We start from the raw sequence: 20,034 nt of genomic DNA on the forward strand, positions 1-20,034 counted from the left end.
AGAGTTTCCTATTGAAATTTTTTTATAATTAGTAATTTTTCTTTTCTCATATAAACTTTTGTGGATTAATTTGAAATGGTTTCTTGTGTAGCATCAATATGTACATTGAAAATACTTGTTAATTTTTTTTTTGAATTATTAGGTCAATTAACCAGTGTCACTAGACACCATTTATAACTATTAGAAATAAATACAATTTTACAGAATTCTCTCCCTTGAACATTGTTCGTTACAAGACTTAAAGCAATGATTGCTGCTGTATTGTATGTTTCTTAAGCATGACAAAGCAATATACAGTTAAATATCTCAAAAATGATTTCTCCACAAATATCTCTAGGCGGTTTTTAAATTTTGTATTTCATACTGTTAGTGACATACATCCTGTCATTTTTTGTTGATACTTTTTTTCAGAAAGTTGTATTTTCAAATTCAAAGAAGAATAATTTATTTTTTTCTTCCAAAATTAAGGTTAAAAAAAAGGAACCAATAATTTTGTAATTTTTATGTCGTCATAAATTAGTAAGTCTTCTTTTCCCATAGACACATTTACTCTGTTGAGAATAAAATGTTCTCTATGTAATTGGTTTGAATTCATATCTGTCTTCCTAACTTTCAAACTGAGTCAGTCACATGCATTGACATTTTATTTTTAAAAACTGTCATTCAAGTTTATTCACTTTGTTTAATTGTTGCTGAATTGTTTAATTTTACACCCGTTTACTTTATAATTGCGTAACAATTTATACGTTTTCTGCATTATGTATCAAATTTTAGCTGTTTTATCATTCAAAGAATTTTATTTGCGTGCTGTTTTTATTTCTTATTCATTTTCAAAAATTGTTAGCATTCATTTCTCAAATAGTTTTGACAATTATAGTACAATTGTGAAGCAAAATTAATGTTACTTTAAGAAAAAATCATTGCTAAGTAAACAGTTGGGTTATAAAATAACTTATTAATTGAATAAAATTCTAATCATTTTAAAGAGAAGTTTAGTTAGCTAGTTGATTTAGAAGTATAATTGCTTAATAAGTATACTTCATTCCATGAAATGCTTAAATTATTGTAAAATGTAGAATTTTTCAGTTTACTTAACACATAGGAAACAGATTATGTTAATCTGATGTGTTAAGAAATGGCGTAGTAACCAATAGTTGCCATTTGTGAAGCTGTGTCAATAGTTTGTATGGTGGACGTAATTAGATGTTGATGTTTGTATGTACTTTTTATAGTAGCATACATCCATGTGATTAGCTAATTGTTTTAAAACAAGTGAGATAGTATAGAAAAAAATATAAATCTATGCTCTTTTAATGTAAAGCAAATATTTGTATCTTTTGCAGATCTTCAAATCTGATTTGATAATAAATGTTTTTAATTGAACTTTTGTTTTGAACTTTTTCAACTTTTCTGTTAAATTCTCATACTTAACAGATATAATATCAATTACAATTCTCTGATTCTCAGACTGCACTGTGTAGCTGATGCAAATATGATTTTCCTCTTAACGTATAAAAAATCATCAATAATAAATACGTTTTAAGGAAATTGTAATAAAAAAATTAAAATCTGAATTTAAGTATCAGAATATGAAATTTTTATTAGAATTGCAAAAAACTTAATACTTGTGACAACATAACAAGTTCTAGAAGTGAAGTGAAAGTAGGTGGTGTAATTCAATGATCTTCAAGAAAATGATTTCAAATTAAATTTTTAGGTATCACAAATTAGTTGAAACAAAGTAATTAAAGAATCTTTAACCCATAATGGTACATCTTACATTAGAACTAAGAATGTTGAGCAAAATACTATATCAAATCTAGTAGTTTTGTCATAGCATGTATTTACAGCTAGTCAAACATGATTAATTGTCTAGCATATTGTTAGGTTTAGAATATTTTTAATTTATGAATAGTGTTAGGGTTAAGGATCAACAAAATTGATTATGGACAATTATTTCATGGTGACCTTTAACAGAAAATGTTTCATTGATAGAAAATATGAAGCAGATATTCATATGTTGAGATTTTAAGAAAACATGTAAAACTATTTGTTAGCTTCACTCTTTAAAATTGAAATATTGTAGACAATATTTTGGCAAAAAAGCCTCATCACACAGATACAAAATAGTAATACAAATGTATGTTTTACATTTTTTTTTGTTTTACTTACAAAAAAATATTATAACATATTAAATATTAAGAAAGGTAAAAAAAAAAGTTGACTAGTGTTTGTGCAAGTAGTAGGCTTGGTTAAAATTGAAAAAGAAAGGATTAACAAATCCAAAAAGACAGTGATGGTCACATAGGAACTGAATTTTTAAAAAAGCATGTAGATAATTGTTTTCCAAAATTTTTAGTGACAAACAAAAATCACTGAACCCAGCGGATACCAAACTTTTACCACTGTGCTTCCTTTTAAAAACTAAAAAATCCTGGCACCACCTTAACCCCCACCATCTTTGTGATGTGTTCTAATTTTGGAATGCCTTCTATATATACACGCAAACAATACAACTTTTATATTGGTCTTGTGAGGAGGAGTAGATATTTATTTATATATATAATATGGTAATCTTTTTCATAACAAGTAGTATTTTTTAGTATCAATACATTTTGGTAATATTCAAATATACATAGAATTTAGTAAATTTAGTAAATTAAAAAATATTGTTTAGAAAAGTAAATGGTAAGAAGCGCCACAAACCTTTCCAACTTAAGATGGGGGGGGGGGGGGGGGGGCGGGGTTGTTTTATATAGACAGGAATAACTATATATAGAAATTGGAGGGTGGGGGGGGGGGGGGGTGAGAGGGGAAAAAATTAATAGTCCACCCCAACTGCTGGAATAGGTTACTACGCTTCTGATTTTAATATTTTAATATTTGGTTTACAATGAACATTTTGTTCATAAAGAATTTCTCTAAGAGATATAGGTTGTATACCTCAGTTATTTTGAAATGGAAATTAATGAATAAAGCTCAACATTCAATATAAAACAATTATATTTTCCACCATAACATTCCATCTATACTTATAATATATCTACAATTATCATACAATGATGTGAATTACTCTATTATATTGATAATTGAATGTTAAAATTTTCAAATTTTGTGAATAACACAGCTGCATAGCCACAATAATGCTCTCTTACTAAGCAGGTTACATAAGACATGAATATTGATTGACAATCAGTTACCAAGGGTAATTGTTATTAAGCCACTTGTTCTTCTATTCTGCTTGTAATTAAAGTAACAATACATTCTCTGATACTGGAGATTTCATAACCCATTATCCCAGTCCATCATCTGTTTAAAGAATTTTTTAATGATATTCTTTTAGTGTCTTCATTTGTTAATTGGTTTATATATTCATAATAAATCAATAGTAGGAAATTACAAACGATTCATCCACATAAGTAAAATATATAGATTCTAAATGTTTTATAAAGACAATACTGATTAAAATACTAAAATTTTCAAAAGTAATGTCTTAATGTACAAACAAGATTATAATAAATATAATTAGGTTTCTTTTCTTCCTCTAGCAAAAATGGGGTTATCACAGCAATATAATAATTAATAAGCTCGCTTTTTAAAACACATTTATTTATTTTAGAATATTATTTTTTTACAACTGTTATATTTTTTGACTGGAAACATTGAGAATTTAACATAAAACTTGTTTTAGCAAATAAAATTGATTGTACATATTAAGAAATTTATAAATATATAGGCATATATAAAGGGATATATATAGACATATAGGATATATATATATATATATATATATATATATATATATATATATATATATATATATATATATATATATATATATATATATATATATATATATATATATATATATATATATACATATATATAGGTGTGTGTGTGTGTGTGTATATATATATATATATATATATATATATATATATATATATATATATATATATATATATATATATATATATAAAAGTTTTTGTTTTTTTAGCAACTTGTTTTAGCAAATTAAATTGATTGTACATATTAATAAATTTATAAATATATAGGCATATATAAATGCATATATATATAGACATATAGGATATATATAAATATATGTGTGTGTGTGTATATATATATTTTATATATATATATATATATATATATATATATATATATATATATATATATATATATATATATATATATATATATATATATATAAAAGTTTAAATCTGGCTAAAATTAGTTCAATTTATTTGTTTTATTTGTCATTAGAGTGTGCATCATTCAGAATGCACTAATGTGGTATAAAATATCCCTCCCCCACTTCTTTATTTAGTAGCACAATAATGCTCACAGCCTGGGTAATTTAAATAAGCCAAGAAAATTGGCTCATCTTTCAAACATTCACCTAGATATACAGGTATACAGACACTTTCAAAACTGCTAGTAACTATGGTCAAGTTTCGTCCTAAAACATTGGCGAGGGCATAAGGTATCAGATCTCCTGCTTCACTATCCCAGTGTCCATCCTCCTTTATTTTTTTAACAATGTTTTTGTCTTCTAGAAAATCTCCATAGTGTTGCATGTTCTCCTTTATATGCAGATACACCTTGTATCGTAATTCTTTAGGAGTTATCTTCTCTTTCAACTTAGCAGTAGCTGCTTTAAAAATACAGTTTCCGTCTTTTTGAAGGTGTTTTAGCTTTAGTCCAAAGATTTTCAGATTCCTTTTTAATCTTTTCTCTGCATTTCTTATAGTATCTAGAATACAATATAAAAACTTTCAACCTCTCTACCTATTGAAGTGTTAATACATTATAATTCTTTCCAATGGTGTACACTTAGGTGCTAAGTCATTATCCAAATATAATGCACAGAATGTTAAATTGGTAAACAACGAAGACAAAGATGATCTATAACTCTTGTTTAAACTATCAAAAATATCTACTGCAGCTTTTTGAATATGTTTGTGTAAACTGTAGAATTGCATGCTTATACACACGCATGCACACCCACACAGTTTGACCGAAGTTTGCCGAAGGTTTTAGGCAGGAGAAGCTTTTAATAATTTTGTATGTTTAAGGTGTGCCTGAAGGTGCTTCTTTACAGATAAAAGTTTTTAGTTGAATATTATTTTTGTGTTCGGCAGCTATTGAATTTCAGATATAAAGTTTTTGGATTAAGAAGATGATAAATGTGTAATAAAATATCCACTACTTGGTTTATATGAATAATGAAAATAATTATTTTAATAAAAAATAAAATAAAAACTACAATCATACTATTAATATATACAAAAAGCATAATCAAGAAAAAAAAGGCTTCTAATGCACTCAGAATTAATAAAAGAAGGCAGGAAAAAAAACAGATAAGTGTTAAAACATACATTTTTAGGTTAAAGTTTGAAGCCTTAAATACCAGAAGCACTATTTTTTTAAAGAGTGTTACATGATTAAAATGTTGAAATGTATAATACTTTTAAATTTTTTTTCTTAATATTTTAGAAACATCTGCTAGAAGTATTTAATGTTTTACAAAAAAAAAAAAAAAAAAAAAAAAACAATGGTTGGTCATAAAAATAACTTTAACAAAAAGTCTATGTTACTATTGTGGTTTTTTCATTTTAGTTGGTACTGATTTATAAAAATCTATAGTATATTTAAAAAAAAATTAACATTGAAAGTCAGTTGAGAAGCTATTTAAATTAAATGCATTATTACAATTTTCCATTGGGTTATGGAGAAAATGCTGACATAGACAAATCTCCAAATTCTTTCATTAAGTTATTATTAGTACATATATTAATTGGTATTACCAGAAGTTTACACTTCTGCTGTTATTGCTCTAGGGGTTATCTGAATACACTAACTGACAAGCTATGACAAGGCTTATGATTTGAATAAAAGGGATTATTCATTTTGCAGTTCTCAAACTTAAAAATATGCCACTTTGTTACCTGTAGTGCTAATTGATTTTTCACTTTGCACTTTACTTGTTTTTTGTTTTTCCTGATCTGAAATTAAATTACAGAAAAGTTACTCAACAACTCCACAAAATAAATCTTGCAGCACAAAACACTAATTATAAAAATACCAGTTTGTTAAAAACAAATTATTATCAAACCTGATTTTTCACTTTTCATTTTTGTTTCTTCATTTTCTTGATCTAAATAGGAAAGAAAATTACTGAAAGGTTTTGTGGCACATCCACAAAAAATGAAAATTGAATTTCTAAATGAGATTGAAATCAATTGATTTGCTGGTCACTAACTAAATGAACATTTTCTTTTTAAAAATTAGTTTTCAAACAAATTTCCAAACCTGCTTTGTTATCAGATTTTTTACTTTGGTTTTCATCATCTTTTTTTCCTAATAGATAAACATTGAATTACTGAAAACTTTAAACAAAAACACACACATTCTGTTTTTAATTGAGTTAAAATGTAAGTTAGAAATATATTTGTCTAAAATTCATGGTAAAGTATTACATTTTTGTGTTAACTACTAAGAGTCATAAACAATTTTCTAAATTGTTTGTTTGATTATATAGTTTTCTGTTCTAATAACATATAAAACACAACATTGCCAGATTATAATATAAACTTCAAAGTAATATTCAAAGCTGTGTTGCTAACGGGTGTTTTACTTTGATCTTGTTGCATCATCTTATCTTTTTGATCTGTCATAATAAAAATATTATTCACTCTAAACTATGTAACGAGCTCATTAAAAGACACACATTTTTTAAAAAAATTAGAATGAAAGCTGGTGGATAAAAAAAAAAAATATTACCAGACCTGTGATACTATCAGATTTTTTTACTTTTCAATTTACCTGTTTCTACATTTTTCTGATCTGTATAACAAAAAAACCTTCTTAAAAGTTATGTGACATTCTTGCAAAAAAAATACAAATGAAATTTTGAATTGAGATTGAAATCAATGGATTAGCAATCGACTAACTAAATGAAATTTTTAGGTTTAAAATAAAGCAATTAACTTAAAACTAGCTGTATTATCAGAGTTTCTACTTTGGCTTTTATCATCTGATTTTCATAAAAATTAAAATTTCTATATACTTATGCTACACCTGCAATCAAAGACACACAAATAATGTTTTTTAAATTGTGATCAAATGTAAATTCAGATGGAAGATTGAAATTAATTGCAGTGTATTATGTGTTTTTAAAAGCTACTTACATGTAAGTTTAATTTTCCGAATTGTTTTGTTGGATTGTATAATTTGTTGTTCAAAAACTAAGTAAAAAAATGACAATAGCAGTTTATAAGGAAAGAAAAAAATAATCAAACCTGTGTTGCTGCCAGATTTTTTACTTTGATCTTGTTTCACCACCTTATCAATTTGACCTGCCACAATAAAAAAATATAATTTACTTAAAAAATTAGCAGCATCTTTATACAATAACACAAAGTCTGTTCTTTTGAATGAGGTGGTTGAAGAGATAATATACATTACACTCTTTGTAATGAACCACAAGCTTTTTATATGTTAACTAAAATAAGTAGGTGGCTTAATATCATTTTCATACTTTGAATGATTTCTTACAAGTTTTGCAGCACTCAAACTAAATAATAAAAATGATAGTTTGTTATAAAAACAAATAAATAAGGAAACAATAAGTATCCAGTGTTACCATTTGTAAGACTCTAGTATAATAGCTAGCAAATAAAATAAAATGTAGTTTAATAAAGTGGCTCAAATTAATAATGTTAGTAACAGATATTACAAGTTTTTTGTAAAATTAAAACTAGATTAATTTATATTGATCGTTTGAAAAATCAACTTTATATACACATACACACACACACATATATATATATACATATATATATATATATATATATATATACATATATATATATATATATATATATATATATATATATATATATATATATATATATATATATATATTGTGTGTGTGTGTGTGTGTGTGTGTGTGTGTAAATATATGCTCAGCTCAAAGAACAGTCATAATATTACATTGTAACTATTGTAATTAAAAGTCTGTAATATGCTACAGTAAGTATTTGTCCATTGCAGTTTTCTTACCTTTATCTCTGCCCTCATTGATAAAACTTTCACTTGTTTTGCTGGACATTTGAATACAAAATTGAAACACAGCTCAAAATTTGTAAACATCAATATAAAAATTATTAACAATTTTGGATACTGCAGATTTGATTATAGACCTTTATCTAGTAAATAAGTAAACTGGCTTACATTAGAATAATTTCAATCACAATAAATACAAATATTGTCCTCTGGAACACTTTGAAGTTAAAACTTGAAACAAATTTGTTAATTGGTTTATGGTAAAAGGAGGAATCAGGCTTCATTATTTAATCTTGATTAGTATTATGGTTAAGTTATTTTTTATGCTGGTTAATTTGGATAACAGAATAATAATATTTCTTGTGGAATTTAGGGAGGATCGAAGGACATACTGTATTTAGCTATTGATAAAAGTAGTAGACTGCCTAAGCAGGATTACTTTTTTTCAAATACATCCAGATCCAAAACAGTTTTCAAAAACATCCATAGTTTATGATGCCACTATTTTATACCAAAATAAACAGGATATTTTTATAATCAAATCTATAAAGATGTATGCTATAGGCCTACCTATCAGTTATTGATTTTTTTTTACAATAATCATCCATAACAAAACGCTCTAGTCTTTGCAGTCTTTTTTTCTTTGGTTTATCATAATCTTGAGCTGTTATCAAATATGAAAAACAAAATTAAACGTTAAATACATTTAGTATTCAAGCTTACTATTAAAGATACTACAAAAGAAAAAAAAATACAATATCTGTAAAATTGCTTTATTATACTAAATCATTAACATGTAAGTTGACAACAAGAATCCAACTGCATTCATTAGGTTTTTGATTAAACTATGCACCAACATATTTTCTGAAAATGTGTGAAAAAAATTGATTTATTAAAGAACTTTAACTATTTGAAATAAGTTTTAAAATAACTTACCAAAAAACCCATCAACTTTTCTGGACCGACAAGCAAATACTAAAATAGTTAATGGGGTGAAAGGCAGTGGAAGGAATAAACGTCTTGAATATTCTCCAGCAACAACAAATCTTTGATAATGCCACACCTTTCTAGCTTGGTTTTCAATGCTGACAATAGTTGTGCTGAAAAATGGTAAAAAAAAAAGTTAATAAAGTAGGCCCTGTCTAATAATATTGATACTATGCAACTGTTAATTTATATGCTAAAAACTGTAAACAAGTTTAAATCACAAGGAAAGGTAAAGTATAGCCATTTTCTTTTACAATCTTAAATTAAAACTTTACTACCCTTTATTTTATCTAAACCATTAGACTCAGCATAGGAATGAAAATAATAATGTATCGCTTTAGTGTTGTTACAATTTTCTGGGAGTCCAAAGAGTTAAGAGATTTACTTGAACTTGGCTATAACTAAGTTGAACAACAGGATGTTGACAATGAGCACATAAATCCCCATTAACACTGGCACATAATATCTTCCTACATAAGTTGGGCATCGGAGTTCAGTGTAGTCCGAGTAAAGAGATGGATCATTGGTGCAGGATGTGTTATCTTTACCTGTATGAACAAAGACTACATTTCACAAACTCTAAGTTACCACAATTTTTAGTTACACAAGTTAGGATTTGATAGGTTTATATGTTTAAAACCAAATGCTGTTGACTTATTACCACACGTTTACAGTAAATGTGATACACTATTTATTTTAGAACACCATTCGTAAGAACTTTTAAAACTATCATCGCATTTTCTTTTTACATTAAATGTACAATCCTATCCTAAAGGTTACATACATTCTTTTATTCTTTCTTTTATTATTTAATAAACTCTATCCATGGAAGACAATTTTACATGCTACTGAATAAGATCAGCACAAAATACAACAAACTGGACTAGATTATCATTACAAAATTTTAAAGTCTATTACCCAGCTCTTCCAGTTCATCAAGGAAATAGTTGCCAAAAGCACTCCAGTAGGCTCTACGTAAAACACTGAATATGAGTTCGCCACTGAAACTGGAATGCGGATTCAGAACCATCTCTGCTGAGATGGCAAAAGCAATGAAGAACACCGACATAATTATCAAATATTTTGATAGGGTCACCATCTGAAAAAGCATGTTGCTAACATTAAATGAAATAGAAATAAAACATCTTTAGGTAAATCAAATGAAAATAAGTATAGGTCTACAATGTGTAGCATTAGAAAAATACTTAATTTATTTTTTTAATGGTGACTATGATAGGAAATATTATTCTTGGGGTAGGTTAAGCCTACTTTAAAGTTGTTTATAGTCATTTCCATTATATATACGCTAATATTTTATATATAGGGCCTAACAAATTGTTTACAATAATAAATGCTCTAGTACTTTATTTAAATCTAATAGATTCCATTAATATAAAAACTATGATATTTCATTTTATAATTGTCTTGATTATTATTTCTTTTATAGTTGTTGCCCTGAATAATCACTCAAACATTTTTTTTTATCAATAATTAAATTACCATTTTAGACATCATCAAGATCATTGGTCCAAGCAATGCACTGACATAGAAGAACTTTAGAGCAATCAAACAGTACAAAACATAATCAATGCTAAAGAAAATCAATGCCAAATCCATGTAAATAGCCTTGTCATTGGTCGCATAGTAGGCTCTACATCTTAGTGACCAGGCCACAATGAAGAAAGTGAATGAAAAAAAATCCAGCAGTTGAAAAACATTCATGTGAATTTCCTTGTAGATCAAGAAAAATGTCTGCAATTTAAAAATAGTTAAGAATAATAATTAAAACAAAATTAAAAATGATTTTAAATAAGATATCCTTTTTATAGAATTAACTTATGTTTTTTGCATCATGCTAACACATAAAGTTAATTATTGTATATAGCACTATAAAAAGGGATATTAAATACTCAAATACGCATTGGCTAATTATGGGAACAGTGTTACTTACTTGAATATTCAAAATAATAGTTTCACAGGTCGACTCTTTTTCTTCTGTTGCCTTTTTTTTATTCTTTACTTTTCGATCAGTCAAGTATTTCATCTGAATTAAATAGAGTGGTTCACATTAAAATCATCAATAAAATATAAAGAAAACTGTATAAGTTTACAATGGAAACCATAAGTAACAACTTAATTTGTAAGCTGATGGCATTCATAACCAGGATTCATATTACAAAACACTGTTGTAGGCCTTAGCATATTTATACTTGGAAAGGTAGGATCTTCACCAAAGCTTGAAGTTTTGGTTTATAAACTTATAATGACGAACAACGGTTGATAAAACATTAGTAAAATTTGCAAATATTTGAACGAATATCTTGATATCCCAGTGTATTGATAAAAAAGCTTGGTTAAATAATTTGTAACAATATTTTTACTACAATTACCAATAAAATAATAAGGTTAGACTGTAATTGTCTGAGAAAAGATGGGAAATAATACCTTGTAAAAACCTTCAAGAAAGAAAACGAGAATCCACACCCAGATAACCCACTCCAGCTCGTGAAAAGAATTGAGGTTCAACGCACACACAAGCAGGTAAGCATAGAATATTAGAAATGCCACAAAGCCAATCTGTACAATGCAATTCAGAAACATTAAGCTCTTTAAATCAAATTTCAAAAGTGAGTATTTTTATTTCTTCAGCTGTTTTAAGGGTACATGTACCCTGAAGGAACTTACCAAGTCAAAAATAAAAAGTGCTTTTGGAGAAAGTATAGTTGACTTTAAGCAATTGAAGCTACATTCACATCTTTTATTGCTGAAAATAAACTTAATATGATAATGCTAAAATATACTGATAATAATAATAATAATTATATACTAATATCAAATATTTCTGGCAGTCCTATGATTATTTTTTCAGTTTGGGAACTGAAAACATACAATATACCAAATATTAATACTCCATCCTTAGAAAATAGTAACCAATATTATGTAAGGCCAGTAAGTTTGTCTGACTTAAAATATAGCTAAATAGATATTACCCTTGCTTTCTGCTTTGACATATTGTAAGATTCTACACAATAAATGTAATATAAATAAATTCTATCCAAGACGATGTTGTCATAAAATCTACATTGTAAGGGATTAGATTGGTTTGGTAGTAATTAACTGATTAATAAGTATGGTAAACTGTTCTACACTACATAGTTCTGATTTAAAATAAAAAGGCCCCCCCCCCCCCCCAAAAAAAAAACTTGGATACTACCAAGCAATTTAATGGTACTGGTGAAGAGGCTATTGGTGCTTTACAACAGATGTTTCTCACAGCTGGTTAGGCAGCAATAAGCTCTATGGAAAAGATGGGATAAAACACATACCTTGAAGAACTGTCTGTTTTAGTGTCTGAATGATCCTGAAATAATATAAATATAGTTACCTTACAGGATTTATAACATTTCGTTAAAAATTGCCTGCTACATATTAGAAAATATAACTTATAAAACTAAATTTATTTTTACCCCCATGTCCTTGGGATATGCCTTCTGTCCTTTTGACCATATCCTGTCCCTAAGTTTGCTGCAGGCTATTTCAGAAAGAAAACCTTTGTTTCTTGTCTCTATGGCCATCACAATACAACTTACATTGCCCCAGTCATGGAGTTTGTTTAACAAAAGGTGGTATGTCTGTTCCTCATCTTTAGTAAAGGAAGATTTGACAAGTTCAATGCACAGGTTTTCGTAATGTCTGAAGAAAGAAATGGTTAGTAACAACAACAGTTAAAAACAACTGTTCAGATATATAATGAATGAAGTATATATGGTATATCAAGAACAATGATAAAAGGTTTACTAAACAATCTACTTACATTATATAGGCCTATATAATATATATATATATATATATATATATATATATATATATATATATATATATATATATATATATATATATATATATATATATATATATATATATATATATATATATATATATATATATATATATATATATATATATATATATATATATAAATAAATAAATAAATAAATAAATAAATAAATATAAATATATATATATAAATATATATATATATATATATATATATATATATATATATATATATATATATATATATAATATATATTATATATATATATATATAAATAATAAATAAATAAATAAATAAATAAATAAATAAATAAAAAAAAAAAAAAAATATATATATATATATATATATATATATATATATATATATATATATATATATATATATATATATATATATATATATATATATATATATATATATATATATAAATAAATAAATAAATAAATAAATAATAAATAAATAAAAAAAAATATATATATATATATATATATATATATATATATATATATATATATATATATATATATATATATATATATATATATATATATATATATATATAAGTATGTATTTGATTTACTAAAATTCTACACAATAAGAGGTTACTCCTATTTGTCGCTTTATATAATAATATAAGTATAAGTAATGTATGGTTTCAATTAGCTTTCATTCTACTGGTGAAAGCAGATTTATTTATTAACATAGGCAATTTTTTTTTAGGTTTTACTCCCCATAAATGATGTCACCTAATGTCACACTACTGATTTCTACAAGTTTTCTAACATATGGCAGCAATTACAGCTGGCCATAATAATTATTTACTACTTACTTTTTAATTTCATAGTACTCGTTTCTTTGACTTTTATCATTTTTGTGTTTCCACCTAAAAACTCCATAGGCAAGCAGTGCAGCATATATTGGATGCTGTGTATGCAAGGATACATTTTTTTTTTACAAATGTGAAAACATTTTAAAAATTTGAATTGACCTTGTGAATCATAACTGATGTTTAACTAAATTTTTTATATATTTTAAAAATAATTAGACCTGTTATTCAAATTCTACATATTGAACTTGCACAAGTATTTTGCTTGTTTCAGAAACAAATACATATATCAACATAATTGGATTTTTGTTTACAATAAATACTTTGCATTTAAAATGTTTCTACCAATATGCACTTATAATAAAAAACTGTTTGCTATATAATAAGTGGAATTCAACAAAACTTTGACATGTTACTTACTTCAACATTTTCCAGAAATACCAGAGACAGTTCCATATCATCCACCAAAATTGACCATACAAACAAATCACGGAATGCTAGCTTGTTCTTGACTGATGGGTATGATTCATCTGTTTACATATTAGAGAATAAATAATTTAAGTGTTTCATTTTAAAAATCAACAACTAATGTCACTACTTTATTTCTAACAAACTGAAAGGGTCTTTAAAAGTCAAAATAATTTTTTTTTAGATAATTGCTATAGACTATAAAAGTTTTACTCATTAAATGTTTTGCTACACATAATTATGTTATATATATATATATATAATATGATTTGTATTGTTCATGGAGTAAAACTTCAGAGAATATTAGTTTGGGCACGAAAATAAAAACTGAGATAAAAATTATAATGAGAGGTGTGGGTGTTTTTTATTTTTAGTTTTCTATCACTCAATGTCAGCCCTTCAAGTCAGTAGAACATCCCTGAGTCTGATGGGTCCCTGACTCAAGTTAGTGAAAGTAAAGGTGGCTGGGCATAATGCTGACCACAATATCCCTTCTTATGCAGAAACAGGGAACTCTACTTCACTTGTTCATAGACCTTCAGGTTTGAAAGGGAATTTTACTTTTTTACTTTTCAAAGTCAGTCCATAGTAAAGTAATGTACCTATTCTATATTGCTTTTATTACCAAAATAAATATTAAGTGTTAATAGCTGAAAAAGGTTATACACAATTTGATAGTACTCCTAATAGTTTTAAAAAACATTCAGACTTACCTTGACTAAATGCGGTTATCTGTTGGACTTTTCTGTAGTGTTCAAACAAATAGAAATCTCCCAGCATTTTGATCAGCTCTGTAGAAACATCTTTCAAACTAGTCACCTTTCCAGGCTGGATTAACAATTAATTACAATTTTTAAGTAAAACAGCAGAGAGTCATAAAATTAATCAAAATATGTGGGCCAATTTTAAACAAAATGAAGGTTTCTTATGTTAAAGAGTTTTAAAGTCCAACATTTTTTAAAAAGCAGTAATTCAGTAAAAAAAAACAAGTTAATCAAAAAGTCTAGTGACAATTTAAGCGCTATTTCCTTATGTTATCTAAAAATAGCTCTGACATATAATGCTGGGGTGCGTTCAAGCTAGGAGAACGATCGGTTTGTAGGTGTTTATGTAATTTTAAAATTTGTGCCCGAACGAAAGGATATTTTTGAAAACTTTCTTCGGCAATATTGTTCTAAATTATGGCAGGAATCGATTGGTAAATGTTTCAAGTCGCTAAGTGGTCTGGTTGCCGAGATATGGGCCAAAAACTGCTTTTTTTTGAGGTTTTTTGGCTTTTCTGAGAAATCCAGGAAGGAATTCCGGGAATTTTTTTGGCCCACTATCATCCTCGGAACTTGCTTAACGAATTTGCTTTGGAACTAGTCCTCGATATTGCTTCGTTGAGGAGGAGATACGACTTAAAGCTGCGAACACACATCCATCCATTCCCAGAAAAGACGAGTTAATAAACACAATTCTCCGAATGGAAATTGCGCTAAAAACTATACAGGGCCAATTCAACGCAAGTGTATTTTATAACTAAGTACAGCCATAGGATACAAACTTAAATTAAAATTTTTTTCATCCATTTTTTTTCTCCAGGTAATTAATTGGGCAAGGCTACTTATTGTAATGCTACCCATTGTAAGAAGTATAACTATCTTTTCTTATAGATAACACCCTATACCTTGTATAAAAATGTTTTATTTTTTATTTTGCTATTTTTAATACGTAAATACTAATTAATAACACACAATTATATGAAAATTAAAAAAAAAATTTTACCTCTACATTTATGTTTTCTTTTTTTAAGTATAATTTAGTGAACTTGTTGAGTCATGCCGTTAGTTTCCGTTAATGTTTTTTTTTTTTCGGAGTACTGAAGTTAATGATAAAGAGTTTTATAAGCAGTCCTCAAGTTAAAAAGTCAATTGGCGCTAACTTGATGTATACTCTAAACAAGCTAAACATAAAAACACCATCTTCTTACTCTTTACCTACCAATTTAGCATACAATCCATTCATTGTGCGCAATGTAAAAACCTGTCTAAAATCACAGCCATTACTGATGAAGAACTCCACAAACTTGTGACGCCTTAGCTTGACAGCATTGATTATCACAGTAACAAGCCATTGAGATTTCTACAAACAAAACAAGAATATAGCATAATCTTTATAAATTATTTAACTATTGTTAGTTATCAATATTAATTTGTTAATTGAGTTTGTAATATTTAAGTACAAATATGATTTCAGATAAGATGATAGATGTAATATTACCCATGTCTGACAATAGACTCTTTTGAAAATATGCATTTTAAGTTGTTAGTAGAGTTGTAATTTTAGGTTTAGTGTTATAGTAAAAAATTAGGGATGGCTTTGGCAGGAAAGGGCCTAGGGTTTGGATTAGGGATAGTGTTAAAAGTGTCATTAGTGTAATAGATTGAAATAATTGTGAGGTCAAGGGAACTCACTCTCTGTATTAGTATTACATTTATATTGTTATCTTGAGTGATGTCCCTTACATGTTGTTATCTATATATAGTGGTCTCTGGCCACTCACTTCCTCTCTCTTCGCATCATGGCGTCTGTACATAATAAATGTGTTATATACAACCACAGGCTTCTGTCGTCAATCTATTATAACTGGCGACGAAGGATAAACATCTACTAAAAAGAGCACCTACTTACGCAAAAAAGAGGTTTGCTAGAGCTTATTAGCTAATTATTTCTAGAATAATGGCGCTGTATGGCCAAATAAAAGAATTTGATGCGAATGATGAAATCATTCAAGATTACCTAGAGAGGTTAAGCTTTTACCTAGAAGCTAACGACGTGACGATAGAAGCCAAAAAGAGAGCTATTTTGTTAACAGTCATAGGGCCTCAACAATTTAGGCTACTAAAAGACTTATGCGCACCAGCTAGTCTAACTACCAAGAGCTTTAACGAGCTGAGCAAATTGCTAACAGACCACCATGCGCCTACCCCATCAAAGTTTTTATGTAGAGCTAGATTTGACAGTAGGACTCGTCAACCAAACGAGTCAATAACAGAATATGTTGCTGCTTTACGTCATTTAAGTAGATTTTGTGAATTCGGCGATACGCTGTCTGACAGACTATGTGAAAAGTTTGTGACAGGTGTAAACAGCCCTGATATTCAAAGAAAGTTGCTGCTCGAGTCAGATCTAAAATTAGAAAAAGCAATACAACTTGCAACTTCAATCCAGCAGTCATCAGATGCGGCGAAATCTCTAACGCCTTCAGGGATCCATGCAGTAAACAGCAGGTTAGTCAATAAACATCAACCCCATCAGAGCATTCCAACTTATGCTAAACAGCCTGCTCGTTCAAATCCTAGATCTAAATCTAGTAATAATTATCAAAAATGTCATCGATGCAAAGGTCCCCATGCATCTCATCGGTGCAAGTTCAAGTTAGCAACTTGTTATAAGTGCGGTAAGCAAGGTCACATTGCCAAGGCCTGCTTCGCAAAGTCTTCGTCTGTTGCTAAATCTAGCCAGTCAAGACAGTACCGCAACCAAAAGCAGCACTATGTTAACTCTCACCAAGACTACCTAACCCAACCAATGAACCACTCTACCTGTGAAAATGCTCAAATTGATTTGCAGCCGGATTTCAACCTGTTCTCTGTTAAATCAATAAGTCATGCTCCCATCAATGTACAAGTTAATATCAACGGTAAGAGCATCAGCTTCCAACTTGACACTGGAGCATCTCTAACAGTCATAACAAAGAAAGATTTTGACGCTGTCGCAGGAGGATCAGTGCCTCTACAGCCATGTCACAAGTGTCTAACAACATACACTGGTGACAATGTTCCGGTAATAGGAGAGTGTATGGTTCATGTAAGTTATAATGGTCAAAGTGTTAAACTTCCTCTTCTTGTGGTTGAAGGAAATGGACCGCCATTACTAGGTAGGAACTGGTTAAGTAATCTTAAGTTAAATTGGGAGAGTATTTGTTCATTGAAGAATGTAAAAGAATCTAGTCTTACTTCACTAGATAAAGTTATATCTGAAAATAAATGTGTTTTTGGTAATTCAGGTTTACTAAATGATAGAACAGTGAAGTTAAGCATTAAAGATACAAATCCAAGATACTGCAAAGCTAGAGTTCCACCTTATGCAATGAGGAATAAAATTGAAAATGAGCTAAGTAGATTGGAATCTAATGGCATTATAAAGAAGGTAGACTATTCCGATTGGGCGACACCCATTGTGCCAGTGTTAAAGAAGGATGGTTCTATAAGAATTTGTGGAGATTATAAAACTACACTGAATAAGCAAATAGAGCTAAATAGGTACCCCTATTCCTAACATTGAGGAAATTTCTTTGAATTTGGCAGGAGGAGACAAATTCACTGAATTAGACTTTAGTCATGCTTACACTCAACTAGAACTGCATCCAGATTCAAAAGTCTATACGACAATAAACACACATAAAGGACTCTACCAATATGAAAGACTATGTTTTGGCATATCATCTAGCCCTGGAATTTTCCAAGCTGTCATGGACAGTATTTTTAAGGATATTCCAAATGTTTGTGTGTACTTTGACAATGTGTACATAACTGGTAAGAATGACACTGAACATCTTAAAACACTTGATAAAGTATTAAAAATTGTTGGTGAAAAAGGTTTAAAGATAAACAAAGATAAATGTCAATTCATGTTGACAGAAATTAGTTTTCTTGGTTATATATTAAGCAAGCAAGGTATCAGACCTCAACCTGAGAAAACAAAAGCCATTAAAGAAGCACCCAAACCTGAAAATACCCAACAACTAAGAGCTTTTTTGGGCTTGATAAATTACTATGCAAAGTTCATAGGGAATCTGTCTGGTAAACTATCACCACTGTACAAGCTGCTACAGAAAAATGCAACTTGGCACTGGGGTAAACAACAAGAAGCTGCTTTTAATACAGCAAAAGAGGCTTTGTCTTCTGACACCTTACTAACTCACTATGACCCAGGGAAAAGACTTATATTAACATGTGATGCTTCACCAGATGGTGTAGGAGCAGTCTTGTCCCACATGGATGAGAAGGGTGACAGACCCATTGCTTTTGCCAGTAGATCTTTGAACCAGGCTGAGAAAAATTATTCTCAGTTAGATAGGGAAGGCTTAGGCATCATTTTTGGTGTTAAGAAATTTCATAAGTTTCTGTTTGGTAGGAAGTTCACCATCTTTACAGATCATAAACCATTGCTAGGTTTATTTGGAGAAAACAAAACCCTACCTGAGCATGCCTCACCAAGGATTCAAAGATGGGCTATCAGACTAACTGCATACAATTATGAATTGAAATACAAACCTGGATCTGAGAATAGTGCAGATAGTCTTAGTAGATTACCTTTAAAAAACCAAAGCCTGAGCTATGTACCAGAAGATGTATTTGTTCTCTTCACTATCATGGATAACTCCAATATAAATGTGAATGATATTAAAAGAGAAACACAAAAAGATGAGTGCTTAATAAAAGTATATGAGTACTGTAAAAATGGTTGGCCTGAAGAGTCAGTGAATGAGGACTTAAAGCCATATAAAATAAGAAATTAAAACCCTTTGTGAAGATAATATAAAAGATGGAGAAGATGCAGTCCATTATCAGTCAGAGTTGCCTAAACAAAGTATTTGTAACTTAATAAATGATTATGGTGATATGGCAATTTCAAATCTTTTAAAGAGAATACATTAGTAAGAAGGAATGTGATCATCAAACAACTTTGCTAACATCATTAGCACTTACAGAAACTAAAAGGGTAACATCAAAAGAAAAGAAAAAAGATTTTTGCCATTTAATACACCCACTTCAAATACTGGATCACAGTTGCAAAG

General features: G+C 28.4%; 2 protein-coding genes across 2 annotated transcripts in view; both read right to left on the minus strand.

The window, feature by feature from the left end:
* Positions 1-4,255: 4,255 nt before the first annotated feature.
* LOC131928231 (uncharacterized) lies at positions 4,256-6,162 on the minus strand. The gene is made up of 3 exons (XM_059284181.1): positions 6,119-6,162; positions 5,952-6,008; positions 4,256-4,756 (listed from the first exon to the last, which is right to left on the minus strand). The coding sequence occupies exons 1-3, from the start codon at positions 6,135-6,137 to the stop codon at positions 4,323-4,325; spliced, it is 510 nt and encodes a 169-aa protein (XP_059140164.1). The 5' UTR covers positions 6,138-6,162; the 3' UTR covers positions 4,256-4,322.
* Positions 6,163-8,032: 1,870 nt separating this feature from the next.
* The window catches only part of LOC131928220 (transient receptor potential cation channel subfamily M member 1), a 36,024-nt gene continuing 24,022 nt past the window's right edge, over positions 8,033-20,034 (minus strand). The window contains exons 15-29 of the mRNA XM_059284170.1: positions 16,173-16,313; positions 14,903-15,017; positions 14,142-14,251; positions 13,725-13,819; positions 12,525-12,750; positions 12,384-12,418; positions 11,743-11,821; positions 11,503-11,634; positions 11,009-11,101; positions 10,558-10,809; positions 9,976-10,156; positions 9,443-9,605; positions 9,007-9,170; positions 8,641-8,734; positions 8,033-8,108 (exon numbers count right to left, since the gene is read on the minus strand). Coding sequence (XP_059140153.1) covers positions 8,033-8,108; positions 8,641-8,734; positions 9,007-9,170; positions 9,443-9,605; positions 9,976-10,156; positions 10,558-10,809; positions 11,009-11,101; positions 11,503-11,634; positions 11,743-11,821; positions 12,384-12,418; positions 12,525-12,750; positions 13,725-13,819; positions 14,142-14,251; positions 14,903-15,017; positions 16,173-16,313 — 1,956 coding nt within the window. The remainder of the gene's footprint in view (positions 8,109-8,640; positions 8,735-9,006; positions 9,171-9,442; positions 9,606-9,975; positions 10,157-10,557; positions 10,810-11,008; positions 11,102-11,502; positions 11,635-11,742; positions 11,822-12,383; positions 12,419-12,524; positions 12,751-13,724; positions 13,820-14,141; positions 14,252-14,902; positions 15,018-16,172; positions 16,314-20,034) is intronic.

The sequence above is a fragment of the Physella acuta genome, unplaced genomic scaffold (genome assembly GCF_028476545.2).
Source record: "Physella acuta isolate Inbredline_101_S28 unplaced genomic scaffold, ASM2847654v3 ptg001478l, whole genome shotgun sequence".
In the NCBI taxonomy this organism is placed as follows: Eukaryota; Metazoa; Mollusca; class Gastropoda; family Physidae; genus Physella; species Physella acuta.

What these genes read in the sequence shown, in the direction of transcription:
- LOC131928231 (XM_059284181.1), bottom strand. An exon ending in AAAATCAATTAGCACTACAG is followed by an intron (nt 4,757 to 5,951) that starts GTAACAAAGTGG and finishes ATTGTATTCTAG; the next exon opens with ATACTATAAGAAATGCAGAG.